The following is a 19,746-nucleotide window of genomic DNA, read 5'->3' on the forward strand; positions in this document are numbered from 1 at the left end:
TCCGGCTCTTGATTTCAGCTCAGGTCATGATCTCAGGGTTGTGAGATTGAGCCCTGTATCAGGCCCCACGCTCAGCAGGGAATCTGCTTGAGGATTTCTCTCCCTCTCCCTCTGCCCTTCCCCCCAACTCCCACATGCGCATGCTTTCTCTCTCAAATCTTTTAAAAAATAATAAAAAATTTAAAAATTACAAAATTAAAATAAGAAATAAAATCAAACAGTACCCATACGTTCAGGAGTATGAAGTTACAGTTATGCAAGATGAATTAAGTTCTAGATATCTGCTGTACAACATAGTGCCTATAATTAACAACACAGTCTGCATTTAAAAATTCGTTAAGAGGGTAGATCTCACATTAAGTGTCTTGTCATAAGTGAGGCAAGGGGAAAAGGCAAAGAGACATAAGGAAATTTGGGGGGTGATGGATAGGTTATTGCCTTGTTTTTGGTGATGGTATCATGGATGTGTGCATATGTCCAAACTTATCAAGGTGTATACATTAAATCTATGCAGTTTTTATTAATTATACCTCGATAAAATTATTAAAAATAGTAACCATATATTTTTAAATCAACATCATATCAAGTGCTTAAAGCTTATGGGTTATGTTTTCTTCTCTGTAAATTTAATTACAGGCATATAATCATAGAAAATATACTAAAAAGAGACTCAGCATGTGGTGAGTTTTTAGGTACAATGTAGACAAGGGATTTCCTTTATGCCTCTTAACACCTTACATCTGGTAGTTTATAACATTTGGAGATATCTGATATTTAGAAAGTTTTTCCTTACCCTGTACCAAAATCTTCTGTATTGAAAATTTTAGTCATAAGTACCAGTTTTTTTCTTGACTGCACAAGACAAATCTAATTTATCTTTTAATCTCTTCCTATATGACAGCCCATCATGTATTTGAAGTCCACTGTCATGGTACTCCTGTGTTTGGTCTAAACACTGATAGTTCTCTTGAAGGTGTAGTATCTTAAATGGAAAATAAATGCCAGCTACATGTGACCTATTGCATTTTTCCTTTTTGATGTAAGTTTAATTTATATAAATAGGAAAGAGCAAAACTATTAGTTTACCCACTGGAATAGTTTTATATTTAAGGAACTTTCTTATGCATCTCTCTTGGGATTCTCAAAAGAGTGTTATCAATTAGGTAGACTATATAACGTATGCCATCAAATTTAATTAAGGCAAGTATTTACCTGTTACAGTAATAAATGTCCTCTTATTGAAGATATTCTACCTATATACTTGCTAGAATTATCAGAAACAGAGGATTGGGTATATATAATCCTATTTCAATATTAGATATCTGAAATTGAAAAAATTAAATCCTTTTCCAAATTGTACACATTAACGTTAAGCTGAGAAACAAAATATAAGTTTCTGATTCTGTGTTCAATGATTGCTTTTTCAATTATACCCTGCTGTTAAGTAATTTGTATATTTAAATTTACATTCAGAGTTATGACAATTTATAGTTGTGTATAGATCACTTAACCATGTACAGTCTATTCAAATTCAAGGAACCGTTTAGTGCTGTTAAAAGGCACTGAGAATGTCCAAACACTTTGAAATGCAGTTTTGGCAATTTAAATGGCAAGATATCTTGGACTTACTGAAGCTGAAAGGACCTAGTAAAGATTCTTTAAATATTTTGGCTATAAAGTGAATTATTCTAATACATGCAATTTTTTCTAATTAGATTAGCATATTTTTAATTTTCAGTAATTACTCTTATTTAAGGCCACTAGTTGCTCAATTTTTATTCTCATTAGCAACATCTATTAAGTTATTTGACTAGAACAGTAATTTCCCAAAGACTATTAATTTAAAAAGTAATGTTTTACGAAGGGATCTAGCAAAGGAGTTATCAACACTTGGAAGAGGCACCACATAAATATCCAGAAAGATATTCTATCCCCTCTTAAAATTTGGGAGCTGCATGTAGTTGGAAATTTCTCAGATGTAAGGTGAAACAAAAGTCTTTTGTTATACTGACAAAATGCAAAACCTAGCAAATCCATGACTGATACTAGTTTTTAGGAGGAACTATATATATATCACTCTTCTCCCTAAAATAAAAAAAAATAAGGCCTATTTTTCCCTGCCTTAATTACAAGTCAGAACTCTTGTCCTGACTCTTCCTGTGAACATGAGGATTTCAGAAGAGCAGAGCTGAATGTGTAAGTCCACATTCCCAAGCCATACCTCCGTTTACCCTGATTTTGTAAGTCTGCAACAGAGGCTTTAAAGTCAAATGTATTTCTCATAAGCAACGCAGGTGATTCTGATGTACGTGATCTATGGACCAGACTTAAAAAATTAACACTGGTCATTGGCTGCTTTGAATATAGTCTCAAATTTCACTCCTTACTGTGTTTCTTTTAGATTCTCAGTGTTGCAATTCACGTTGTCCTAGGCACTTTTGCTATGGATTTAAAAAGCCAATTATATAATAAATCATGGATTCAGTATATGGACTGTGCCCCCGCTGTCCCAGAAAGAGAAAGGGGGACAACTTTATTTGCACTGAAACATTAGAGTTTCCTGATCCATGGTATGGCCAGAATACTAAGGGCTGTTCATTAAATGGATGATCAAAATCCAGCTCATTCGTCCTAACTTCCTGGAATCTCTCCCACTCATATGCAAATTTAAGTGACTTACTATATGCCAGTAAAATTCAGTGAGAGAAGAAGGCATCTCTGACAGTGGCATTAAAGAACAGCAGTGGAAAAAGACTTGAAGCAGGTAAATGAAAGGTGATGAAATTGTAAATCCTCTAAGTAAGTGGTGAACTGAACTTTGCCAGAAGGAAAAAGAAAAAATAGTAATGGGAATTGTTGACACCACCTTCAAAAGGATGCTCCATTTATACACACACACACACACACACACACACACACACACACACGGAGACTTAGATCACCAATTAAAATTATTAATGTTTCCATTGAGTAGTGGCTCTCAAACTTTTTAATTAGGGGAGGTGTCATAAACCCTGTTAATCAGTAACTTAATTTGCTTCTTTATGACTTAGCAAACAAAATCCAACTGTTTTTTTTTTTTTTAACTTGAATAATTTTTAACGTGAGGAGAAGGGAGGGTAGAGCAAAGAAGGCTCCCTTGAGAACATGACATTTTCAAGGTCTGGGTGTTCTGACTTTTAGAACCTATGTGACCTTGGATGGACCGCTTTAAACCATGTCAGCCTTCATTTTCTCCTCTGTAGAACACAGGAATTATAATAATTGCTGCCTTTTCAGTGCTGTAATGTGATCACAGAACAAAGAAAAGAGGTATAGTGATGTGAGGGGCAGGGTGTCTATGAGCTCTTGGCAAAAGTTGAAAAGAAGTGAGACAAAAAAGATTTGCATTTTCTTATGCCTTTCTGTTTCCCTTCTTCCTTCCTCTGGACCAAAATAAATATTTGTTCCAGCACTTCAACCGCTCTTGTCAAACATTTAATCTCTTTCTCTTTTCCTACTCTTACTATACCTCAGTAGCAAATCCTTGACTTCTAAGTCCAGTGCTGCAGAAAACCCCTGATTATCCCGAGTAGTGATATTATAAGTTCAGGGACCCACTCTCCACAAAGCTCCCAGGCTACCTGGCGGTGCCGCCGTGGGTCCAATTTAGACTCTCTGTCATTCCTTGTGGGGGCTGTTTCAAATCTTTACTATTTACTCCTTCTCTCAGGATAGAAATTCCTAGCTATTCTTTCTCACCATCAGGACTTACCTGCAAGATTATCTCCTGACTCAGAAGAAGCCGTGTTCTTCATTTGTTTGAGGCCAATTCTCCCACATACACTCTGGATCCATTCTTTCCCATTTCAATTCACTCCCCCATCTTGGTCTCTCTTTCATAAAATTATACTATTTTCCTTGTTCATATTTTTTTCTAAGGTCTTGCCTCTGGCTTAATATTCTCTCTCTCTTTGAGTAATCTTATTTACTTCATAATTTCAGCTACCACATATATCCTGGAATTCTTCTAGCTACATCAGCAGTCCAGGATGTTGCTTTAAACTCCAGACTTAATTACCTAATTACCTTCTGGATAGTTCCATTTGATTTCTCCCTCTCTCTCTCTCTCTCCTTTCTCACCACTTAGGCAATGAGTTCTGTCAACTTCACTTATTAACCATTTCATAAATATTTTCATGAGTCTATCAGTTTTCCTCATTAACGATTACATTAGTTTAACATCAATTAAACTTCCTGCTACTGCCAAATCATTTAAAACAAAAATGTAATTAAGTAGTCCCATGTTTGGAATCTTCTAATGGTCCTCATGAAATATGGTTTAAATGTTAATTCCTTGACGTGACACACAGGTCCTAAAGGATTTGACCACTGTATCTATCTCTGTAGCCTTTTGTTTCCCAAAGTAAGTTCAGAGGAAGATTATTCTTCAGAAAGTTGTGCAAGAATGGGATAAGGGAATAGGAGAGGAGTGGAGGGCTTTGTCAAGTTCAAATACATTTGAAGAACTAATGCTCCATTTTTAGCTCTCAGAGTAGTGTTTTTCTTTTTATTTTTTTTTTAAAGATTTTATTTATTTATTTGACAGAGAGAGACACAGTGAGAGAGGGAACACAAGCAGGGGGAGTGGGAGAGGGAGAAGCAGGCTTCCCGCTGAGCAGGGAGCCCGATGCGGGGCTCGATCCCAGGACCCTGGGACCATGACCTGAGCCGAAGGCAGACGCTTACCGACTGAGCCACCCAGGCGCCCCCAGAGTAGTGTTTTTCAAACTCGTCTCTGAGCTAGTAGCACCAGCATTAGTAGGAATTTCATTATATATGCAGATTTTCAGGCCTCATCTTTGACCTGGTGAATTAGCCACTCTGCCGAAACGACTGCCAGTCTGTGATTTAGCAAGCTTTCCTAACAATGCTGCTGAACACTAAAGTTTGAGAACCACCATCTTAGAGAATCATAGTGCATATTAGCATGTTACTCCAGGAATCTAGAAATAATTTATTTAACTTTGTTTTAAGCAAGCATTTTCTCACTTGATTTGAACATGGATTGTGTGTGTGTATGTATGTGTGTGTGTGTGTGTGTGTGTGTGTGTGTGTGTGTATAAATAATGCTACTGTCCACTAGAACCAATGATAGAGAAACACACTCTATCAAAAGGCTACATACTTGCAGCCTCACATTGCTGGTAATTCCCCAGTTATGTATCTGTCATGTACTTTTGCATTTCAGTATCCCCTTACTTTACTGAATATCTTCCCCCGACCCTTTTCTAGCCAACTCCTTAGAGGAGGTGTTTCAAAATTATATACTTATTAAACAAACACATGGAATGCCATACATTTTATAACAGACTTAGAAGTGTCGTATAAGTCCCACATTAACATGAAGATGGCATCTGTTATTTTGATACTTTTGTTTTTTTGTATGTAATGATTCTCTCTGTATGGAATATCTTCATATTTTCTCACTTGATATTATAAAAGTATAGTGTATATCTTGTCAGCTTGTCTGGTAGAGCTTTTCTGTATTGAAATATCCTTTGTAAACATGACCATTGGAAACTTTCTTCGGATGATCCTACGCCCTGGCAACTTTTCCACGTTCGCTCCTGTTATACTCTCACAGCTTTTCTCATCCCTTTCCTCAATAATCTATTAAGAAAATAGTGTTTAGTCACTATAATTCTAATGATCGTAATCAAAATCGATCTGCTAAGTTATAGTTTTATGAACTGACTATATTCCCATTTGTTCCTTGTCATTAATGGGTTTATCATTATATATTATATAGAGTATAAATACATGAGATATATTTTTCCTATGATAAATATTAATTTATAAAGGTTTCAGTAAATATTAGTATACTTATTACTAGCTTCCTAAGTTTCTTTTTTTTTTAATATTTTATTTATTTGACAGAGAGAGACACAGCGAGGGAGGGAACACAAGCAGGGAGAGTGGGAGAGGGAGAAGCAGGCTTCCTGAGGAGCAGGGAGCCTGATGCGGGCTCGATACCAGGACTCTGGGATTATGACCTGAGCCAAAGGCAGACGCTTAACGACTGAGCCACCCAGGCACCCAGCTTCGTAAATTTCTACTACCATTGTCTTAATTTTTTCTGACCATAAGATCAAATGCCCTATAGACTTCTAGGATATTAATAAAGTGTTGCTTAGAAAAAAATTAATCTTTAAGAAATCTGGTAAATATTTCAATATACATGATTGTGTACCCCATCCTTTTATAAACATGTGGCCATTAAAAGTGCACTATTAAATTAGAGGTACCTTGATTTATTATGATGTTATGTGATACGTAAAAACTTAATGATTCAACATCCAGTTTGGTTTATTCTGGGGAAACATACAGAATTTGATGAAAAAATGGTACCATCTATAATCCTTTAATGTCATAAAAAGGAATAATGAAAGTAGAATTTGGGACAGTTAAGGAATTTTGGAATTAATACATGTTCAACTACTTTATTCTCTCCTTCTGTATTACTCTTTGCAGAATGACAATAAGTGACTTCACATGTCATCTAGAGTATTTGCTTTCATTTAATCACATTACTCGAAATAAGCTAGACATACAGTTTGGCTGTATACACATCATGATGATTAATGACAGTATTAAGTTCAGATACATTTGAGAAACAAATGCTGTGGCCATCAGAACTAATTTTATTTACAACCTTTATAATTTACCAGGTTCTCTCGATTTCTAAATACATCATAGAGGAAGAAATCTATTGAACTTAATGTAATGAGTAATCACATTATTGTGACAATAAAAATCTTGTTCACCAAAGAAAGATAAATTTAAATAGAAGATGTAACTTGAAAGTAGGCAAATCTGTTTATTTGTAAGCCTGTATTGCTGCCCGAGTTTCTTCTTGAAGATCTTCTGATGTGCCTTGATGTACCTCAGGAACTGAAAGAGGAAGCCTGCCAAGAAGTTTCAAGTGGTTCTTTTTTTTTTTTTAAGATTTTATTTATTTGGAGAGTGAGAATGAGATAGAGCATGAGAGGGGGGAGGGTCAGAGGGAGAAGCAGATTCCCCGCTGAGCAGGGAGCCCGATGCGGGACTCGATTCCGGGACTCTGGAATCATGACCTGAGCCGAAGGCAGCCGCTTAACCAACTGAGCCACCCAGGCGCCCACAAGTGGTTCTCCAGGACCACATACACAAGGTTCTTAAGAACCTTTGGAGAATGCTTATAGTTCATTCTAGCAATTTGAAGTAATTTGTGCCAGCCACTGATTTTTGGACTAATTTTGCTCTCCAACATTTAATATCTGTTGTATTTTGAGCATAAAGGTAAATTTTTCAGATATCCTGGACCTATAAGCTTGTAAATCATTTGGCAGAAATAATTAGGGGAGCCATATGCTTCCTACTTATTTGTATACTTGAGTGAAAATTGTCTCTGCCTTTATCTTTTTTGCCTAATTATGTAAAGTAAATAGAAAATAAGTGCTCTAAGATTATCCACCAAATAAAAGAATTGTATTTGTTGAGTATGACATTGATATGTGAAATATACAAGATTGTTACTGTACTCTGTTCATCTCATTGTAAACTTAGATCATCCTGGACAACACTCTCAGAGGTGAGAGCTGAAGAATTCATGAAGCATGATAAATCAAGGATTCAAATATGATTTAAACATACATGCACATGAGAAAGATATATAACTATTAGTTAACTAGATGCATTTGGGAGTGGAATGAGAGTGGTCCATGCCATTCATAGAATATTTGTATACTATAGAATTTAACAGTACTGGCTTTGTAACCAGCCTTGAGTTCTGCCCACTTACCACCTATGTGACTATGTGACAAAATATTTAGGCAGGATAAATTATACCTGGACATACACACACACACCTTTGTACACACAGAATTCAACATCTCTCCTTGGAAGAAGCCACATTAAAGGGATAATTTTTATAATAATTCCTAAGATCATGAACTGCAATTAAGAAAGAGAAACCTCCAATTGAAAACCAAAGGATGTAGAAATGCAAGCCTGGTCTGGCCATTGTGACTTTATCCTATGGGATGTTATTCTGTGAAGAATGGAAACCTGAATTTAATAGCTTTGGCTCACATGACCTAAGAATTTTTCTATAACCGCTTTTCTCTAATCCTTCCATTTGACAATGACAAACTAAGTCATATCATTTAACCTTTTCTCTTGCATGTTGCGTGACCTTGTGAGCAGAGTAAGAAACAGGATATTCCTCGGGAAGATCAGGGACCGACCACCAAGAATTTGGATTTTTGGCCCCAACTTATTACACTGATGGTCACTATTATTGATGAGGATAAAACTGCCTATACACCTGTCCTGAATCAGTAAGTACATTGTCTTGGGAATGAATGGGTTTTATTCCACTAAAGTTATAAAAACATAAAATACTTGAAGCATGGTTTATACTCTCATTGGAAAAGTGTTGTTTTCCAAAATTAAGTTTTCCAAAATTAAGTTATATAAAGTAGGACTTTTGTACTTTTAGCAGTAATATCAATTTGGTGATATTATGAATTTTTAGTTCAAGCCCCATAGAGTGATTCTTTGGGTATAGAGACAAATATTTCCCCAAATTTATTTTGTTTGATGTAGAAAAGTTTCTTTGGTTCCTTTCATAATTATCTCCTTGTCTCAAAAAGAACAACAACAACAACAAAACCCCACAAAACTATCCCATTGCACTTCCCCAAAAACTAAAAAGAATGTTGAAAAGTTAGTATTAAACATATTTCATGGTGACTTTGTAATAAAGATTTGTCAAAAGAAAACCTGCTTTCAAAATAGTTCTATACCATGGATTTATTGCAATATGTAATAGAATAAGTCCATTTTCTCAAGTAACAATGTTAAGCCTATGCCCCCATGCATAGAATTTGAAATTATTAGCAGATAGGTGAACAGATGAATTGAAATTCATGGCTATTCTAGGATAACAGATTCTAGAGGAGTCTAAAATTATTTATCAAAATGCCACTTGCTGTGAGAACTTGGGCAAATTATCTAAGTACTCTGGGTCTCAGTTTCCTCATATATTACTAGATAATATCCAAGATCCAGTCCAGCTTTAGTGTTGCATGTTTAGGATTTATTTTATGCCTACATATTGACGGCTATATAGCAAAAGGAAAATAAGAGCTGAGTCTGTGAACCAGGCACTTGTAATGTGATTAATGGAGAGGGTATCCTGACATATTGGTAATACCTGAAATGCTCTGGGCAGCAGGGATAGCAGAAATAGACAAACTATGAAGTAGAGCATGAAGTAGATTCAGAGTTACTATAGAGAACTGGTTTTATTATTTCTCTCTAATGGCCAAGACAGGGTCAAAAAGCTTTTGTTGAATCCAACTGAAATTTTACTTACAGAAGGAATAAGTTTTTAAGTGCCCCAATTTTCATCCTTTCCTTGTTTTTTAACCACTGATTTTCACCTGCCCTCAGTTCCTAATTGTGGAGAAATTGGTCCTCTTTGATATGCAACCGTGATAGTGTCATTAGGTTTGCCTTTATACTTTCTTCTCACTTTCCCTGTTATACTCACCTTTTCTGCCTGAGGACCAGAGTACCTCTTGATGACCCTCTATACAGACTCTGCTGTTTTACTGTCTTCTGATAGCTTAGGACCATATCTTCTCTTCAAATTTTTTTTATTATTTTTAAAGTATTTATGTATGTATGTATGTATGTAGAGGGAGAGAGAGAGAGAGCATGAGCAGGAAGAGGGGCAGTAGGAGAGGGAGAGAGAATCTCAAGCCGAGTCCATGCTGAGCATGCAAAGCCCCACATGAGGCTCAATCCCATGACCCTGAAATCACAGCCTGAGCTGAAATCAAGACTGACTGAGCCCCCCAGGTGCCTTTCTCTTTTAATATATCACACATCCTCCGCTCATCCTGGGCAGACTTTATGGAACAGATCTGTTTTCTCCTTCATTCTTTGGACCTGCTTTGAGACAGAGTAGATTTCCTGAAGATAGGGAAATCAATACTTGTTTTGTGTCCTTGAGCTGGTGTAGGCCATTTGGTAAATGACTGTTGAATGAAAACAGACATCTCTTCAGAAATGCTAATTAAAAGTTATATGAGAAGATTTTACTTCTAATCAAAGAAATTCTTTACATTTACCAAATACTAGAAATCTGGATATGACTAGTAAAACTATATCATAAAGTCATGAATTACTTTTAATCATATACACTGTGAAACATATACAAATATTTTTTTTCAGTTTTTTATTGTTATGTTAATCACCATACATTACATCATTAAATATTTTATTTGACTTTTTGGAACTATATTAAAAGAAATGGAGGAAATACATTTAGATATGGCAAAAATAAAATTTAAATTATGACCTAAATTAAGTCTACTAAATATAAAAAGGAGCAATGAGACAAAGAAAAGGATGTCTTTGTTTTGCTTTTTCTGTTGTTAATGTCAGAGTTTAGAGTCACTTTTTTTTTCTATGAGAACCTAGCCCTAAAAAAAACTTGAATGCCTTCCTGGTATTTGGAACCTATGTTTTATGATTGTATTTGCTCAGATTTTGAGGATGTTTTAAAGACTTACTCAAATTTTATGACAATTTATAATAATTATAGAATGAAAACTTCAGAAGAGTTTTTTTTTATATTAGTATATATCCAGGCATATATTTTGGTTGAATGAATGAAGAAATTAAACATTTATATGTAGTTGACATCTGTTCTTTCTGTTCCTACTTCATTATTAATTGATGCACTAGAGTATTTGAGCAATATTTATTCACATTTAAAAACTTTTATGAAGTAGCTTTCTAGATGCTTATAGAAATTTCACTATTTTATTGAAATTGAAAACCACTGGGGCGCCTGGGTGGCTCAGTCATTAAGCGTCTGCCTTCGGCTCAGGTCATGATCCCAGGGTCCTGGGATCGAGCCCCGCATCGGGCTCCCTACTCCAAAGGAAGCCTGCTCCCTCTCCCACTCCCCCTGCTTGTGTTCTCTCTCTCGCTTTGTTTCTCTCTCTCAAATAAATAAATAAAATCTTAAAAAAAAAAAGAAATTGAAAACCATTAAAGTATTTTCAGATCTTTAGGTGTAGTTCTCTCTTTCCCTCTTTAACATTTATTGAAGTATAATTGAATACAATGAAACTGCACGTTTGAATTATATAATTTGATTAGTTTTGGCATATATATCTAGCTACAAAACCCTCACCAAAATCAAGATAGTGAATATATCTATCGTCCTGATAAGTTTCCATATGCCTTTTGTAACCTGCCCCAGGCAACCACTGGTTTGCCTTCTGATACTATAAATTAGTTTGGAAATTATACCCTTTTATGTAAAAGAATCATATGTACATTTTTCTGGTCTGACTTCTTTCACTCATTACAACTATTTTGAGAGTCAAACAAGTTGTTGTGCGTAGCGATACTTTGTCTCTTTTTATTTCTGAGTAACATTCCACTATAAGATATACCCCAAGATGTTCATCCATTCCTCTTTCAGGGTTAGGGTCAAAATATTTTTTTCTAGATTAGGTTGCTATGAATATTTGTTTACAAGTTTCTGCATACACATAGTCTTTCCTTTCCTTTGGGTCATGTGGTAGGTACATTATTTGTATTCTTAAAATTGCCAAACTACTTTCCAAAGTGGTTGTACACTGCCAAAACTTCATATGGTTAGGATTTGTTTTAGCCATTCGGATAGGTGTATAGTGGCCTCTAATTGTGGTTTTAATTTGCATTTTCTTAAATACTGATGTCGACTGTCATTTCATGTACTTAATTACACTCTCTATAACTTTGATGAAGTATCTGTTCTTTTTGCCATTTCCAAATTGGGATGTTTATCATTTTATTATTGAGTTATAATGGTCTGTTATATATAATAAATAAGGGTCTGTTGTCAGATATAAATGTTGAAATATTTTCTCCTAGTTTGTGACTTTCTTTCCATTTTCTCACTAGTATCTTTTGAAGAACATTTTAAAAATTTTGATGGAGTAGTCTAATTTATTGATTTATAATTTGAGCTTTTTGTGTCCTATTTAAGAAATCTTTGCAACACCCACAAGCCAACATTTTTCTTTTATTATTATGTTACGTTAATCACCATACATCACATCATTAGTTTTTGATGTAGTGTTCCATGATCCATTATTTGCGTATAACACCCAGTGCTCCACGCAGAACGTGCCCTCTTCAATACCCATCACCAGACTAACCCATCCCCCCACCGCCTCCCCTCTAGAACCCTCAGTTTGTTTTTCAGAGTCCAATGTCTCTCATGGTTCGTCTCCCCCTCTGATTTCCCCCCCTTCATTCTTCCCTTCCTATTATCTTCTTCTTCTTCTTTTTTTTTTTAACATATATTATTTGTTTCAGAGGTACAGATCTGTGATTCAACAGTCTTGCACAATTCACAGTGCTCACCATAGCACATACCCTCCCCAATGTCTATCACCCAGCCACCCCATCCCTCCCACCCCCCACCACTCCAGCAACCCTCAGCTTGTTTCCTGAGAATAAGAATTTCTCATGTCTTTCTCTGATTGACTTATGTGGCTCAGCATAACACTCTCCAGTTCCATCCACGTCGTTGAAAAATGCAAGATTTCATTCCATTTGAAGGCTGCATAATATTCCATTGTATAGATATACCAAATCTTCTTTATCCCTTCATCTGTCGATGAACATCTTGGCTATTTCCACAGTTTGGCTATTGTGGACATTGCTGCTATAAACATTGGGGTGCACGTACCCCTTCGGATCCCTACACTTGTATCTTTGGGGTAAATACCCAGTAGTGCGATTGCTGGATTGTATGGTAGCTCTATTTTCAACTTTTTGAAGAACCTCCATACTGTTTTCCAGAGTGGTTGCACCAGCTTGCATTCCCACCAACGGTGTAGGAGGGTTCCCCTTTCTCCACATCCCCGCCAACATCTGTCATTTCCTGACTTGTTAATTTTAGCCATTCTGACTGGTGTGAGGTGATATCTCATTGAAGTTTTGATTTAGATTTCCCTGATACCGAGCAATGTTGAGCACTATTTCATGTGTCTGTTGGCCATTTGGATGTCTTCTTCAGAAAAATGTCTGTTCATGTCTTCTGCCCATTTCTTGATTGGATCATTTGTTTTTTGGGTGTTGAGTTTAAGAAGTTCTTTATAAATTTTGGATACTAGCCCTTTATCTGATATGTCATTTGCAAATATCTTCTCCCATTCTGTCAGTTGTCTTTTGGTTTTGTGGACTGTTTCTTTTGCTGTGCAAAAGCTTTTTATCTTGATGAGGTCCCAGTAGTTCATTTTTGCCCTTGCTTCCCTTGCCTTTGGCGATGTTTCTAGGAAGAAGTTGCTGCAGCTGAGGTCGAAGAGGTTGCTACCTGTGTTCTCCTTCAGGATTTTGATGGACTCCTATCTCACATTTAAGTCTTTCAACCATTTGGAGTCTATTTTTGTGTGTGGTGTAAGGAAATGGTCCAGTTTCATTCTTCTGCATGTGGCTGTCCCATTTTCCCAACACCATTTGTTGAAGAGACTGACTTTTTTTCCATTGGACATTCTTTCCTGCTTTGTCAAAGATAAGTTGACCATAGAGTTGAGGGTCCATTTCTGGGCTCTCTCTTCTGTTCCATGGATCTATGTGTCTGTTTTTGTGCCAGTACCATACTGTCTTGATGATCACAGCTTTGTAGTAGAGCTGGAAGTCCGGAATTGTGATGCGGCCAGCTTTGCTTTTCTTTTTCAACATTCCTCTGGCTATTCGAGGTCTTTTCTGGTTCCATACAAATTTTAGGATTATTTGTTCCATTTCTTTGAAAAAAGTGGATGGTATTTTGATGGGGATTCCATTGAATGTGTAGATTGCTCTAGGTAGCATTGACATCTTCACAATATTTGTTCTTCCAATCCATGTGCATGGAACTTTTTTCCATTTCTTTGTGTCTTCCTCAATTTCTTTCATGAGTATTTTCTAGTTTTCTGAGTACAGATCCTTTGCCTCTTTGGTTAGATTTATTCCTAGGTATCTTATGGTTTTGGGTGCAGTTGTAAATGGGATCGACTCCTTAATTTCTCTTTCTTCTGTCTTGTTGTTGGTATATAGGAATGCCCCTGATTTCTGTGCATTGATTTTATAGCCTGCTACTTGACTGAATTCCTGTATGAGTTCTAGCAGTTTTGGGGTGGAGTCTTTTGGGTTTTCCACATAAAGTGTCATATCATCTGCAAAGAGTGAGAGTTTGACTTCTTCTTTGCCAATTTGGATGCCTTTGATTTCTTTTTGTTGTCTGCTGTGGCTAGGACTTCTAATACTATGTTGAATAGCAGTGGTGAAAGTGGACATCCCTGCCGCGTTCCTGACCTTAGGGGGAAAGCTCTCAGCTTTTCCCCATTGAGAATGATATTTGCTGTAGGTTTTTCATAGATGGCTTTTATGATATAGAGGTATGTACCCTCTATCCCTATACTCTGAAGAGTTTTGATCAAGAAAGGATGCTGTACTTTGTCAAATGCTTTTTCTGCATCTATTGAGAGGATCATATGATTCTTGTTCTTTCTTTTATGAATGTAGTTTATCACATTGATTGATTTGCGGATGTTGAACCAGCCTTGCAGCCCAGACATATATCCTACTTGGTCGTGGTGAATAATCCTTTTAATGTACTGCTGGATCCTATTGGCTCGTATTTTGGTGAGAATTTTTGCATCCATGTTCATCAAGGATATTGGTCTGTAATTCTCCTTTTTGATGGGGTCTTTGTCTGGTTTTGGGATCAAGGTAATGGTGGCTTCATAAAACGAATTTGGAAGTTTTCCTGCCATTTGTAGTTTTTGGAACAGTTTGAGAAGGATAGGTATTAATTCTTCTTTAAATGTTTGGTAGAATTCCCCTGGGAAACCATCTGGCCCTGGGCTTTGGTTTGTTGGGAGATTTTTGATGACTGCTTCGATTTCCTTAGTGTTATAGGTCTGTTCAGGTTTTCTCTTTCTTCCTGGTTCAGTATTGGTAGTTGATACATCTCTAGGAATGCATCCATTTCTTCCAGGTTATCTAATTTGCTGGCATATAGTTGCTCATAATATGTTCTTATAATTGTTTGTATTTCTTCAGTGTTGGTTGTGATCTCTCCTCTTTCATTCATGATTTTGTAGATTTGGGTCATTTCTCTTTTCTTTTTGATAAGTCTGGCCAGGGGTTTATCAAGCTTGTTAATTCTTTCAAAGAAGCAGCTCCTAGTTTCATTGATCTGTTCTGTTCTTTTGGTTTCTGTTTCATTGATTTCTGCTCTATCTTTATTATTTCTCTTCTCCTGTTGGGTTTACGCTCTATTTGCTGTTCTTTCTCCAGCTCCTTTAGGTGTAGGGTTAGGTTGTGTATTTGAGACTTTTCTTGTTTCTTGAGAAAGGCTTGTATTGCTATAAACTTTCCTCTTAGGACTGCCTTTGCTGCATCCCAAAGATTTTGAACAGTTGTGTTTTCATTTTCATTGGTTTCCATGAATATTTTTAATTCTACTTTAATTTCCTGGTTGACCCATTCATTCTTTAGTAGGATCCTCTTTAGCCTCCATGTATTTGAGTTCTTTCTGACTTTCCTCTTGTGACTGAGTTCTAGTTTCAAAGCATTGTGGTCTGAAAATATGCAGGGAATGATCCCAATCTTTTCGTACTGGTTGAAACCTGATTTGTGACTTAGGATGTGATCTATTCTGGAGAAAGTTCCATGGGCATTAGAGAAGAATGTGTATTCCGTTGCTTTGGGATGGAATGTTCTGAATATGTTTGTGAAGTCCATTTGGTCCAGTGTTTCATTTTAAGTCTTTATTTCCTTGTTGATCTTTTGCTTAGATGATCTGTCCATTTCAGTGAGGGGGGTGTTAAAGTCCCCCACTATTATTGTATTGTTGTCGATGTGTTTCTTTGCTTTTGTTATTAATTGGTTTATGTAATTGGCTGCTCCCGTGTTAGGGGCATAGATATTACAATTGTTAGATCTTCTTGTTGGATAGACACTTTAAGTAGCATATAGTGTCCTTCCTCATCTCTTATTACAGTCTTTGTTTTAAAATCTAGTTTGTCTGATATAAGGATTGTCACCCCAGCTTTCTTTTGGTGTCCATTAGCATGGTAAATGGTTTTCTACCCCTTCACTTTCAGTCTCGGGGTGCCTTTGGGTCTAAAATGAGTCTCTTGCAGACAGCATATCGATGGGTCTTGTTTTTTTATCCAGTCTGATAGCCTGTATCTCTTGATTGGGACATTTAGCCCATTTACATTCAGGGTAACTATTGAAAGATATGAATTTCGTGCCATTGTATTGCCGGTAAGGTGACTATTACTGTATATTGTCTGTGTTCCTTTCTGGTCTATGTTACTTTTAGGTTCTCTCTTTGCTTAGAGGACCCCCTTCAATATTTATTGTAGGCTGGTTTCATGTTTGCAAATTCCTTTAGTTTTTGTTTGTCCTGGACGCTTTTTACCTCTCCTTCTATTTTCAGTGACAGCCTAGCTGGATATAGTATTCTTGGCTGCATATTTTTCTCGTTTAGTGCTCTGCATATATCATGCCAGTCCTTTCTGGCCTGCCAGGTCTCTGTGGATAGGTCTGTTATCAGTCTAATGTTTCTACCATTGTAGGTTACATATCTCTTCTGAGCTGCTTTCAGGATTTTCTCTTTGTCTCTGAGACTTGTAAGTTTTACTATTAGATATTGGGGTGTTGGCCTATTTTTATTGATTTTGAGGGGCGTTCTCTGTGCTTCCTGGATTTTGACGCCTTTTTCCTTTCCCAGGCTATGGAAGTTCTCTGCTATAATTTGCTCCAATATATCTTTTGTCCCTCTTTCTCTTTCTTCTTCTGGGATCCCAATTATTCTAATATTGTGTCATCTTATGGTACCAGTTATCTCTCGAATTCTCCCCTTGTGATCCAGTACTTGTTTATCTCTCTTTTTCTCAGTTTCTCTATTTTCCATCATTTGGTCTTCTATGTCACTAATTCTCTCTTCTGCCTCATTTATCCTAGCTGTTCGAGCCTCCATTTTTGATTGCTCCTCATTAATAGCCTTTTTGATTTCGACTTGGTTAGATTTTAGTTCTTTTATTTCTCCAGGAAGCGTTTCTCTAATAACTTCCATGCTTTTTTCAAGCCCAGCTAGTATCTTCAAAATCTTCATTCTGAACTCTAGGTCCAACATCGTACTAATGTCCATATTGATTAGGTCCCTGGCAGTCGGTACTTCTTCTTGTTCTTTTTGTTGAGGTGATTTTTTCCATCTTGTCATTTTTTCCAGAGGAGAATAGATGAATGAGAGAACAAAATGCCAGCAGGGTAACAACGTCCCCAGAAAATATACACTAAACAAATCAGAAAAGACCTGAAACTGGCAGAAAAGAAAGGGAAAGAAAGCAAAAAGAAAAAGAAGAAAATGAGAAAGAGATAAAAACAAATAAAAACAAAAGAAAACAAGAAAAAAATATGATCAAATATGATCAGGCTGGTGCATATATCTGTGCCACACACTAGATTTTGGGCATATTTTGGTCTCTTTGTAGAAAGTACCTCTCAAAATTTTAAAGAATGAAAAACTTATAGATGTTCAAAAATCAGGGTTAATATGATGAAGAGATGGAATATGACTGTAAAGATGAAAAATAAAAGATTTTATAAAAGGAATTGATAAGAATTTGGTTGAAAAAAGAAAGAAGTGGATTTAAAAAAAAGGAGGGGGAGAGAATGTGATCAGGCAGGAGACTAGAACAACGCCATACACTATAGAGTTTTAGGGTATATTTTGATCTGTTAGAAGAAACTGTATCTCAAAATTTTAAGGAGAGAACAACTTATGTATATATATATATATATATATATATAGAACAACTTATGTGTATACATATATATATATATATATATATATATATATACCAAAAATAAGAATAACTATGAAGGGATAGAACATGACTCTTAAAATGAAAAATAAAAAAATATTTTTCATAAAAGGCATTGATAAGATGTTGGTTGAAAAAGGGAAAAAGAAAAATTAAAGAAATAAAGAAAAGACCATTAAAAAAATTAACTTTGAAAGACTAAAGAATCATGGTAAAAAAGCCATGAATTTTATGTGCAGTACTCCCCTAGCACTGGAGTTCTCATTGATTGGTAAACTTGGTCTTGGCTGCCTGTTCTTGCTGATCTTCTGGGGGAGGGGACTTGTGCTGTGGTTCCCAAATGTCTTTGCCATAGGTGGAATTGCCCCACCCTTGACTGTCCGTGCTAAGTAATATGCTCAGGTTTGCTCTCTGAAGCTTTTGTTCCCTGGAAGCCTTCTGTACAGCTTTGGAGGACGAGAGTGAAAATGGCAGCCTCCCAGTCTCTGACCCAGAGAAGCCGAGAACTCGGGGCCCACCCCTCAGTGAGCCCCCAAAGAAAATCAGTCAGTCACTCCCGTCTCCACAGTCTCTGGCCACACTCCATGCTCACCCAGCCTGTGACTGAACGTTTCTATCTCTGGCACATGACCCTGTGTGGAGTTTCCAAACCCAGCAGATTCCTGCAGTGCACTCCCATGCCGCTCATCCTGGGGAAGGAGGGGGAGTCTCCTCGTATCTGCTGCTTGTTGGGTCCCTGCTGGAGGAGCAGTGGCCCAACTGTGCATTGGATGATGGTTTATGGCAACTCCGAGCTGAGAGCCCACTCCTCGGCTCTGTCTCTGCAGCTGGCTTCACTGCTCAGATACCCGGGAGTTCTGGTGCACTCAGGCACCCCCAGTCTTTCTGTGACCCCGAGGGTCCTGAGACTGTCCCAGCGAGGGTTCCACCCCCGGCTTAGCCTCTAGAGCAACCTCCCTCAGTGGAGCAGACTTCTAAAAGTTCCAATTTTGTGCTCTGCTGCTCTCTCACTTCCAGTAGCGGCTGACGGAGGCCCCCTCCCCCGCCATCTGTCTTCCTGAATATCACCTCGATTCACTTCTCCACAAGTCCTACCTTCCAGAAAGCGGTTGCTTTTCTGTTCAGAGAGTTGTTGCTATTCTTTTCTTCGATCTCCTGTTGAGTTCGTAGGTGTTCAGAATGGTTTGATCCCTATCCAGCAGCTGAATTCCTGGGACCAGACGAAATCCAGGTCTCCTACACCTCTGCCATCTTGCTCCGCCCCAAGCTAACTTTTAATACCAGTTTTCTCCTAGATGTCTCACATTGGGATCTATGATTCATTTCAAGTTATTTTTTGTAAGTGGTGTGATATAGAGTTTAAGATTCTTTGGGATTTTCTTTTGCAGGCTTATCTTTCTAATTCCACTTGTTAGAAAAATTATCCTTTCTCCATTGAATTAATTTGGCAACTTTGTCAAAAATCAATTGACTATACTTGTGAGAGTCTAATTCTGTACTCTGTGTTCCATTGATTTATTGATCCATATATCTATCAGTTTAGTGATGATGAACTTCTTCAGCTTTTGTTTATCTGGAAAACTCTTTATCTTTTTCAATTCTGAAGGACAGTTTTGCCAACTAGAGTGTTCTTCGTTGGCAGTTATTTTTTTTTTCCTTTCAGCATTTTGAATATATCATCTCAATCCCTTCTGGGCTGCAGAGTTTCCTCTGAAAATCCACTGATAGTCTTATGGGGATCCCCTGTGAATAGCAAGTTGTTTTTCTCTTCCTGTTTCTATGATTCTCTTTTTGTCTTTTATTTTTCTCTTTGTTGAAGTTCTCACTT

At 36.9% G+C, this 19,746-nt stretch overlaps 1 protein-coding gene across 12 annotated transcripts in view; it reads left to right on the top strand.

Moving 5' to 3' along the window:
* Nucleotides 1-19,746, top strand: part of UNC13C (unc-13 homolog C) — a 650,938-nt gene that overhangs the window by 395,990 nt on the left and 235,202 nt on the right. For all 12 annotated transcript variants that reach the window (XM_027572007.2, XM_027572015.2, XM_027572013.2 and 9 more), the window contains one exon: nt 8,227-8,360. In XM_027572007.2, coding sequence (XP_027427808.1) covers nt 8,227-8,360 — 134 coding nt within the window. The remainder of the gene's footprint in view (nt 1-8,226; nt 8,361-19,746) is intronic.

The sequence above is a fragment of the Zalophus californianus genome, chromosome 6 (genome assembly GCF_009762305.2).
Source record: "Zalophus californianus isolate mZalCal1 chromosome 6, mZalCal1.pri.v2, whole genome shotgun sequence".
Lineage (NCBI taxonomy): Eukaryota > Metazoa > Chordata > Mammalia > Carnivora > Otariidae > Zalophus > Zalophus californianus.